The sequence below is a fragment of the Brienomyrus brachyistius genome, chromosome 2, assembly GCF_023856365.1.
Source record: "Brienomyrus brachyistius isolate T26 chromosome 2, BBRACH_0.4, whole genome shotgun sequence".
NCBI lineage: Eukaryota > Metazoa > Chordata > Actinopteri > Osteoglossiformes > Mormyridae > Brienomyrus > Brienomyrus brachyistius.
This window is the reverse complement of record NC_064534.1, coordinates 4509823-4520773: the sequence shown is the minus strand read 5'-3', so window position 1 is coordinate 4520773 and position 10951 is coordinate 4509823. Positions and strand designations below refer to the sequence as shown.

General features: G+C 41.5%; 1 protein-coding gene across 1 annotated transcript; it reads right to left on the bottom strand.

The window, feature by feature from the left end:
- Positions 1–3271: 3271 nt before the first annotated feature.
- On the bottom strand, positions 3272–6792 carry gstt1a (glutathione S-transferase theta 1a). Its single transcript, XM_049003998.1, has 5 exons — positions 6587–6792; positions 5524–5611; positions 5141–5291; positions 4185–4361; positions 3272–3616 (listed from the first exon to the last, which is right to left on the bottom strand). Exons 1-5 carry the CDS (start codon positions 6696–6698, stop codon positions 3416–3418), a joined length of 729 nt encoding a protein of 242 aa, XP_048859955.1. The 5' UTR covers positions 6699–6792; the 3' UTR covers positions 3272–3415.
- Positions 6793–10951: the final 4159 nt, after the last annotated feature.

Here is a 10951-nt window from a genome sequence, read left to right as displayed (position 1 = left end):
CTACCTGTAGCGGCACCCAGGGAGCTGGGGGTTAAGGGTCTCGCTCAAGTTTGACCTGGTGACCTGCTGATCATCGGCACACAAGCTTAGCCCACTGAGCTGCATGCTGCCCCCTGCATTGGTCCCCACATTGGTCCCCAAATGGGAATTTGTTGTCTAGTTTTTCGACTTTGAGTAACAATAAGCTTAATCTAAATGTTAGGTTAAATATACACATTGTAATCCCTTCCAGGGAAAATGTTTTGATATATCAGAAATTTGAATCTTTTGTAATAATACAAAGCTAGTGACAATACATAGCAGATGGTGGAAAATTATTTGCTATATTGGTAGGAATGTTATCTATGGTAGCTTGTAGTTTAGCCAAATCACTTTACTTTATGCATTTCAAACCGGACATGAAATAATATATGAAATAAGGCAGCAATTACACTATATGGACAAACGTATAGGGACAATTGGCCATTAGACCTACAGAATAACATCCCATTCTAAATCCATAGGCATCAACATGGAGCTGGTCCCTCCTTTTGCAGCTATAACAGCTGCCACTCTTCTGGGGAGGCTTCACACAAGATGTTGGAGTGTGTCTGTGGGAATATTAGCCCATTCTTACAAAAGGGCCTTTGTGAGGTCAGGCACTGATGATGGACGTGAAGACCTGGCTCACAGTCTCTGTTCCGGTTCATCACAAAGGTGTTCGATGGGGTTGAGGTCTGGGCTCTATGTGGGCCAGTCAAGTTCTTCCACACCAGACTCATCCAACCATGTCTTTATGAACCTTGCTTTGTACATTGGGGCACAGTGATGCTGGAACAGAAAAGGGCCTTCCTTCCCCAAACTGTTACCACAAAGTTGGAAGCATAGAATAGTCCAAAATGTCTTTTGGAAGAACTTGGCATTTTGTCCATATAGTGTATCTTTTAGGCTACTATTTTTTTTAACTTTTATTTTCATTTTAGTTTTACTTTCAGTTTTCATTTGAAAAGTGTGGTTGCACTGGTTTGTATTTTAAATATATATTTTTGTTTAGTTTTCATATGTTTTCATTTCTGTCATGCATGGACACAGGGGTGGCGTAATAATCCGTACACAACTCTTTACAAAAACTGTAGGGGGACTGTATTACACACACTACACCACTAGCAAAAGGACCACAAAAGGTCAAGACTAGTAAAACTAAAAAGAATAAGGACTAAACCAAAAACAGGACAATACTAAGGAAAACAGTTACAAAGAACATTACCTTGGATCCGCAAACACTAACAAACTGCAAGCAGCTACACGTGCACAGCACTAATATCTACAATGGCTGACAGATTAATAGGGCAAAGGCAAGCCCATAAATACACTAATCAAGAGGGCTAGATGGGGGATAGGTGGCAGCCATTATAACTCAAAACTATGAATCTTGTAATGGGGAAATAGGTGTGTTACAAGAGAAACTGATCACAAAAAGCCCTACGATGTGATGTACTTAGATTTGCAGAAGGCCTTTGATGTTGTCCCCCACAAACGGCTCTTGATTAAGCTCAAAGCTGCCGGGATTTTAGAAACTGCAGCAGCTTGGATCAAAAACTGGTTAACTGACAGGAAGCAGCAAGTAGTTATTAGAAGCACAATGTCACAGTGGTCCTGGGTTCATAGTGGGGTACCGCAGGGTTCAGTTTTAGGACCACTATTGTTCCTAATTTACATGAATGATATTGACACCAATACGTACAGTAAACTGGTTAAATTTGTGGACAACACCAAGGTGGGTGGTGTAGCAGATACTGAACTAGCAGCACATATTTCATTAGCGACTGGGCTGATACCTGGCAGACGAAATTTAATGTAGATAAATGTAAGGTAATCCATGCAGAGAGAAGAATGATAGATTTCTTCAGTGAAACCTCAGGTTCTTTTGGTCGAATGATGAGGCAGGTTCCTTCAGCTTAAGCAGTTTATTGAGACAGAATGAAGATGTTACAGAAAGATGTTTCACACGGCCGGTTCAGTGTCTGTCTGTGTCTGTCTCCTCCCCCACAGAGGGGAGCAGCCCTTTATCTACGGTCCTTTATACAGACTCCTGGAGCCGGGGGTCAGACGGCCTTGGTGAGAGTAAGTTGTATGAGAGGCAAAGAACATGATGAGCGAGTAGCAAGGACAGAAAGAAATATAAAAATAAGAAATATGAAGGATATAAATGAATTAACTAAATGAACATAATTAAATAACTACAGATTAACTAGGGAAATCCCTCAAGAAATATAAAGTACAGATATTATATGGGTTCCACTGAAATAAAGGTAGTTGATTATGAGAAAGATCTCGGTGTGTATGTTGATGCTTCCATGTCCCACTCTCGCCAGTGTGGGGAAGCAATAAAAAAGGCCAATAGAATGCTGGGTTACATCTCTAGGTGTGTGGGGTTTAAGTCAAGGGAGGTGATGCTACCATTATATAATTCCTTGGTAAGACTCCACCTAGAATATTGTGTGCAGGTTTGGTCACCATACCTTAAGAAGGACATTGCTGCCTTGGAAAAGGTGCAACGTACGGCGACGAGAATGATTCCTGGTCTTAGAGGAATGTCTTATGAGGAGGTTAGCTGAGCTGAATATGTTTAGCCTCGAGCAAAGGAGACTAAAGAGGGACATGATCCAGGTATATAAGATTCTAACAGGTTTGGATGCTGTTCAGCCAAATGGCTATTTCAGTGTTAGTTTAAATACTAGAACTCTTGGCCATAAGTGGAAATTAGCGGGAGAACGTTTTAAAATGAATTTGAGGAAGCACTTCTTTACACAGAGTGCAGTTAGAGTATGGAATAGTCTCCCTGTTAGTGTAGTACAAGCTGAAACCCTGGGGTCCTTTAAATCTGAGCTAGATAAGATTTTAACAACTCTGAGCTACTAGTAAAGTTCTCCTCAGATGAGCTTGATAGGCCGAATGGCCTCCTCTCATTTGTAAATTTCTTATGTTCTTATGTGTGAGTATTTGATACACTAGGCTTGGGAACATTAGAAACAGACAGGATGGCCACTGACATCTGCTGGCCAAACGGGAAGATGACAGGACCAGTAGGGACAGATCCCTGAATTTCTATTTAGTCGTTTTATTTCTAGAGATAGACTGAAAGTGGTAGAATTATCTTATGTGTCTGATCTTTGGAGAATCCTACATATATACTAATGTCCTCAAAATGGGTAAAACATGTTCCAGGTCTTATTAAACCTCATTAAAGATAAACTATAACTTTAGCTAAACGTTATTAAAAACTACAGTGGAAAGTGTTTGATGTTTATTTCAGTTTCAGAAGCAACATTTATAATTTTCATTTGGCTGTAGTTTTTTATTCCAGTTTTAAATTCGGTTTTTGTTAACGATAACAACCCTGACCTATACAAGCAGAGACAAATGCAGTCGGCTGTCAGTTAAACAGCTTCTCGATCCGCGGTTTGATGAACTCCAGCATTCCCTTGCTCTCCATCTCCTGCGGCAGGCTGGCTGCATTCATGATGACCTCGTGGGCCTCGTGAAACGCAGCCACCCCCAGCTCCTGCTTCACACGGTCCCTCCAAGCGCTCAGTCTGGGTCTGTCCTTGAAAATATCCAGGCCTGCACCTACAGGCTGAGAGAAACACAGAGTAGGGAAGGTCGCCGCTTAAACTCAAAGACTGACAAGGAGAACAAGAGACTCCAAAACAAATGTAAATTGCCGTTTAAAGACATAATACATAATGACCGCAATTAAATTTCTTTGCCCTGGTCATTTGTCTGCACTGTGTGTACTGTCTTTGCATTTTGTTTTGCAATATATGTTTATTTGTGTGCATGTCACATACCTTCCTGCTGTATGCACAAGAATTATGAAAAGTACTATGTTTCATTCAATAGTAAAATTGTAACTACCAAAACTTCATTTCATATTTGGAATATGGCCAACCTTAAACAAAATTTTGTAATATTTATTTCATATTTATCTCAAATTTCACAATATATATTGCCCTTAGTTCCTACTGGGCTCTGCTGGTGTGATTCACTTGATGTTTTAGCTTCTATTCCCATAACAATCTTACACCAGTTACTCACTAGAAGCTCAGACTAGCATAACTTAGCGGTTGATTCTTTGACAGCTGATGTCTCTGGTCTATCACCTGTCTTGCTTGTACTGCTAAAAAAAATGCAAATCAACGTGCCTGCATCATCTCTGTAATGGCCACTAGGTCAGCCAACGAAATCTGATCTCCAGTGATGAAGTGTTGGTCCCGGAGGAACTTATTCTCAAACATGTTCAGGGTTGAGCTAAGGTCCTCCAGTGCTGAATCCATCTTTTCCTTGGGTACTTCTGCACCAGTTATGATGGGAACCAAGCACTGTTAAAGCAACATGTCATCAGTTTCCAACTCTAACATGAGAAATACCGTTTTATGTCATACTACTGCTATTTTCTGGGCTTTAATTCGCTATAAATCGATATAGTCTCAATGAAAGCTACCTGCCTTTTCTGTGTCATTGAACTGATCCACAACAAAACCTACCTCATTTCCTGAACAATAATGCACTTTTTTTCCTTCCATGGCGAAACCTCAGCAATTTTAACTTACGAAATATGAAGCAGTTCACTGAAATATAAAGTAATTGTCACGGGAGATCGGCAGCGATCGCGGGCAGAGCGGCGATCGTGCGGGCAAGGAGCAGGCAGGCAAGCGGGATACGGGGAAAACGGGGTTTTATTGCGAGCAGGACGGGAAACAGGCATTGACTCTCACAAACATCAATGACGGACGAAGGACTCAGGTAAGACACGGACTGAAATAGACAGGACTGAGCAAATGAACTGGATACAGCTGGGTACAATCGGGAGAAAACACGTGGGTAATCAGGGGGCGTGGCACACAAGAGGAGCGGACGAGCCGGGCATGACAGTAATATATAAGTATAAATATACTGAAGTTCTATACTTCAGTTGTGGTCCAATTGCAGGAAGAAGGGAGGCTGACTTTCTTTACGTGATAATTTTGATTCAGCTTTAAATGCGTTTCACCACTGCAACTGCGGAATGAGCAATGAAGCTTCCTGTTATTATGAAGTAGGGCAGAAATTACAGAAAGAGACTGAGGTAAGTGCTTCCCTCAGAGGCGGAGCGGCTTACTCTGAACCAGAAGACCTTAGCAGCGTGGCTACGCATGGCTGTGTGCTGCCAGGAGAGGTACTCATTCACCCTGGCTCGCTTCTGCACGTCAGCAGGGTACCAGTGGTCTGGGGTGCTGAACATCTCAACCATGTACTGCAGGATGGCCACGCTGTGCCACAACGTCACACAAATCAACAGCTTCTCCAATGTCCTCATACAAAGTGAAGAACACCATAGACACAGACTCCTGACTGTATCACTGAGACAAAGGGGCTGACAGAAACCTGAACCCATGTCCCAGACGTGTGAGGCGACAGTGCTAACCACTGCCCCCCCGTGCCACCCCACACCTGCAAAAGACCTTTAGAAAGCAAAAATAATAACATGAATAACATGTATACCTCTCTGTTAAGACGAAGTCTCCATCTCGCATAACTGGGACCTTCCTCAAAACGCTAATCTTCCCAAACTCCTCTCCATACTGTTCACCTAGCGAACAGACGAAGAGCTTAAAATGACAAAAATCAACAGGCCTTCATTATGATCCCTTTGTTTACCAAATACACAAGCAAGGATATGAAATGATTCGGATCCCTGTACAGCTGTCCTGGTACGAGACAAATGGACGGTACATTTGGACGGCTGTCTTCTTAGGTTTCTTCTTTTTCTGAAAGAAGAGGTTTAGCTCTTGTACTAATAGTCCCAATGCTAACACTCATTACTGGGTATCAGGCCCATAAACAGAAATCATTTTCATGGGTGTCCAGCACCCCTATCTATAGGCTTCCCTCAGTAGACCTTTCTTGGGTGGTTATTTTAGTACCTGTCCACATGCCTGCTTTGCATTCACTGCAAGCTCAGCCTAGGTGCCTAATAAACCCCTTCAGAACCCTATGTATATTTAGCCCGTCCAAACGAACAGTATCTGTCATGACTTTGTCACGAATCGACCAGCCCAACAGGGGGCACTGTTGCTGCATGTAAGAGTTCCCGACTAAACTGGCTTCGGACTTTATAATTAAGTCAGCGGTAGAGACTCGCTACTGCTGCTGCTGTATGTTTCGCCTATCTCCGTACTTTTTATCGTGATTGATTTTCCTATTTGCGTATCCCTGCTCTCGTCTTTGTCCTTTGGTCTTGGTGTTTGTACTGTATTTTTCCCCTGATGTCTTGCTGTCTTCCTATTTGTGAAAGACCTTTCTGCCGCTCGTGTTTGAGCTGCAGGATATCACCAAGTGCGACAGATCATAATATCTTAAGTTCTTAAATAATACTAATCACCCAGAATATCTTGTACTCAGTTTACTCATGCAGTCTTATAATATTTGCATACGTTTTCTTTCTTTTTTGCTATTAAAATACACTGCGCGGTTTAATATTTACATTGAAAATGACAGCGAAGTACCTTGATTTCGAATAGCCTCCATGATTATATAATAAACATTATAAAGCGCGGTGCCATACCTGAGGCGAGGTCGACTTTCCTGAATTCAAAGGGTATTTCATTTATTTTAGCGAATATATATACTGATCGACATGGCTGTGAATACAGGTCAAGAAACAGCTCGAGGGGCATCTTGAAGTCCACTTGCTGGTACGAAAATGCAGAAAACCTGCTGCCCCCTTTTGAGTTTGTGCTCTGAAGAAATGGAACGCCCCCTCCTTCTATGGGTTAATGTTTGTTCTTAACTCTGAACTGAAAGAAAAAAATTGTTCAAGGTCCATCATTTGTTATTGTATAATTACGTAATATGGGAGCAGTGTTTGGCTCTGTGGGCTGTGCCTGTAATCAGAAGGTCACAGGTTCAAACCCCGCCTCAGACTGTGGGTCCTTGAGCAAGGCCCTTAACTCCCAGCTCCCTGGGTGCAGCTACTGGTGGCAGCCCTTCGCAGACAACTTCCTCTATGAAAAAAGAACAAGTTGTGGGAGGCGTAAAGACAATTTCCCTACGGGGACAATAAAAGTATCTATTATTATTATTAATATAAAAGGTATTTCAAATTTCTAGATGTTTTTGACAAAACAAAATTTTGTTCTCTAAGAGAGTGGCAAGTAGGAGTCAGTAGTACACTACGGCTTATGTAACTGTCTTTCAAATCAGTGTTTCTGAGCCCAGTCCTCGGGGGCCGCGGACAGTCCACAGTTTTGCTCTCTCCCAGCTGCCAGCTCACGCGTACCAGGTATTTTGTGCTCTGGATTGCTTGGTTATCTAGTTCAGGTGTGCTGGCATCTGTGAGCCACCGATCTTCAGGGCGATTTTGTTAGCCTCACGTTATGAAGATGGCCCATCACTGGCTCATCGCTTCCATCGCTGCTGCCGCAAAGCTCCGAAGAGATCCGAAGATGCCCAGTCCATCTCGTCTTCACTCCTGTGCCTCCCAGTGAGTGCTACAGAGCTCTACATGCCTCGGCTGAAGAGCAGCTTCTACCCCAGAGCACTGACGTTTCCAAACACACAGTGCTCACTCCCTCCTTTATAACAGAACCGCTACTGTAACTGAACTGGACCGCAGTTACACTATACATGATGGCACTGGATGTATTACATCTTAGCCACTCTATTATATATTTTCCACTGTATTATATCTTATCCACTGTATTATATCTTAACCACTGTTTTCATTGCCACCCTTCAACTGCATCTCAGTGCAGTGACAGAAACACATGCCTTCAATAATCACGTGCCGTTGGCTTTCTTGCTTCCTGTACTTTATTCTTATACATTTTATTCCTTATTTTAATTCTTTTATTTTTTATTCTTCTTTATTTTGGGTATGTATATTTTACATTTTATTTTATAATCATCTAACCTGTAGTTGTTCTATAGTTTTATCCTTCACTGTACATCCACAGGCTTGCTCCAAATAACATCTCGCTGCATTTGTACAGTGATAATAAAGGTATGTTATCTATCTTATCTTAAAATGCGGAGTCTCTGGAGATCTACAAAGAACGTGTCGAGAAACACTTTTGTTTTTTATTTCTACTTGTCTAGATATCCAATAAGTTGGATGTACAGTTGAGTTATGGAAAGTCTGCCTGTGAGCTGTTTATTTACTGAGTTAATTTACTAATGGGTGTCGTCTGGACCCTGTTACAAATCAGTATTCTGCTGAGGCAGGGGGGAGTTTCAGTCGATTGGCAATGAACACTGTCTGTGGCGCAGGTACCTTCCAGGTTTTGTGAGGAGTGGGCAGATCGCTGGTTATTAACAGTGCCAGTTCCGTGCTTCCGGGGACCGTGGAGGCGGTATGGATTAGGGAACCGATATCAGGAACGCTATGTGTCACTACGTGAAGGTGGTTCCTCTTGACAAAAAGTTTGTTGGAAAAATGGTGATGGGCTACAGTTTTGAAGCTTTCACTTGGGATTATCGTTAGGAATGTGTGATGGTTTATAATATCATGCTGGGATCAGACAAGGAGATAAGTCATCTTTTAAAATAATGGGATTCAGTATTATTATTATTATTATATGAGTTATGAGTATAATTTTTGTTATTATTATATAGATTTAAGATATTTATTTGTCATATGCACAACTGCACAGTACAGTGGCAGTGAATTGTTATTAACAGCTCCATTCTTCTCCATAAAAACAAATAATGTTTGTTATTATTTTAAGCCACAGCTGTTAAAGTATGTTAGGATGTTAAGGTATAGTTATATGCTGCTTACGAACGCATTTTGAAGGTGCAGTGAATGTTTTATGTGTGTATTATAAAGACATTATGAAGGTGCACTGAATGTTCTTTGTATGCATTATAAAAGCATTATAAAGGTGCACTAAATGGTCTACGTATGCATTATAAAGGCATAATGAAGGTGCACTGAATGTTCTACGTATGCATTATAAAGGCGTTATGAAGGTGCACTGAATGTTCTACGTATGCATTATAAAGGCATTATGAAGGTGCATGGACAGTATTCTCTGTTGTCTGTCTATTAAGTGTTGCTGGCTGTAAAACAAATTGCCCCCCTGGGGATAACAATAAAGTTGAACAACTTCACTGAATGTTCTTTGTATGCATTATAAAAGCATTATGAAGGTGCACCAAATGTTGTACATATGCATTATAAAGGCATTATGAAGGTGCCATTCATATAAAGCATTAACTTTTATTCATTAATCTTCTTTCAATTTCTATTGAAAGATGTAAAGTTTAAGTATCTTCCAGATAAAAGCTCTGCTGTAAGTTGCTCACCATGCAAATACTGACACTGCTGAGCTGTTCATCGAGGCCTTCACAAGAAGATGGCTTTCAGCGGTGGTTCATAGTCCTGCGCTACCCTGGGCTGGAACTGGCAGGATTCCCCTGAGAGTGGGCAGGCCTGGGCGCCTCCTGGTCACACCACCTGCATGGACAGCAAGTTTTCATCTTCAAAGCATTGCATTTTACATTTTATCATTCAGTTCTGTTCTTATAGCATAGACTAAGAAAGCACATTGTTCTCAGTAAGCTTGATGGCTGACTAATCCCTGTGAATTCGTAGCTCCCCGTCACGTAGTCACGTATTAACGACCCGTCAGTCCATTTTGTTCTGGTCTTTTGTAACCATGGCCAATCCAAACACTGACTTTCAATATCCAATCAGAGAGGGTTCTAGAACCTACTCCAAAAATCATGGGGTACGGGGTAGATGGAGCAGCAGCCCATTGTGGGGCATTCAGGCGGACATGCCCCAAGGCTGCCTTGAAGTCTGTAGGACGGACCATGCACATGGGGCCAGATTCAAGCCCCCGGAGGATCCTGCTGCTCCGAAGACTTCAGGAGAAGGATAGAGATTTGGAATATAAGAAGCCTCTCCCATTAACGGAAGCACTGCCCATTTCCTCCCCACCCAGCAATACACATAAAGAATACAAAAAAAGGGGCGGAGCCATCCAACAACCTAACAGGATCGTAACACATTTTATAAAGTTCCTTTGCAGACTCTTTTGTCCTTTGGGTTAATTTGTACCTTTGGAAATATGCATGCACAGGATCATAAGAATTTGCAGCATTTTATCAAATTAGCCAGTAGGGTCGTTGGAGTTGATAAGGTATGATGAAACAAATTTCAGATGATACTACACATCCTCTGTTTTTGGAGTTGGTCAAAAGCAGTAGGTCAAATCGCAGAATTCTGCAGAGCGTAATCAGAACAACAAGGTATCATAAGTCATTGTGCCGGCAGCAATTAGACTGCACAAAAAAAGACTAAGTATATCTGTTGTACTTTAATCTTATCTTTTTGCATATCCATGCAGTTTGATTCATTCACTTGCCCTTTCTGCATTTTTGTTATGTTTATAATCTGGTATGTTTACTGTTTGTTTTGTCACCTGTTTGAATATTATTTGTCACGTGAGATGTGCAATGACCTTGACCATGACCATGACCTTGATCTTGACCATGACCATGACCATGACCATGACCTTATTATGCACGGAGATATAACATGTAATACACTTTCCTGGGGGAACCTAATAGATGCATTCTCAGCTCGATGTGATCAAAGCTCACGAAGAAAATCTAAAGTTTTAGATAAAGCAGGATGCTCAAGGGGCCTGAATTGACAGAGATATGATGTGCTTACACATTTAACACATTTTTTGATAAAAATACAGGATATTTCTTGCTTGTCCTATCTTTCAAAAATTGCATTGAAGCCTACAAAAACCCCACCTAAACTATTGATACAAAAATTAAGCAAGCACCCCCCCCCCCACTGGACAATACCACGGGGGCCCACAGTCAAGCCCAGTTGATTTCTAGTCCCAGTCAAATCCTGCTTTTTACTACTAAAACGTTGCATGTTATTTAATCTAGCTGGCTGATAAAACCA

Coding starts and splice junctions, on each gene's coding strand:
- gstt1a (XM_049003998.1), bottom strand. CDS start 6,698: ATGCCCCTCGAGCTGTTTCTTGACCTGTATTCACAGCCATGTCGATCA. Junction 5,292..5,523: donor GACTTCGTCTTAACAGAGAG/GTATACATGTTA, acceptor GTTGTGGCACAG/CGTGGCCATCCTGCAGTACA. Junction 3,617..4,184: donor CCATTACAGAGATGATGCAG/GCACGTTGATTT, acceptor TGTTTCTCTCAG/CCTGTAGGTGCAGGCCTGGA.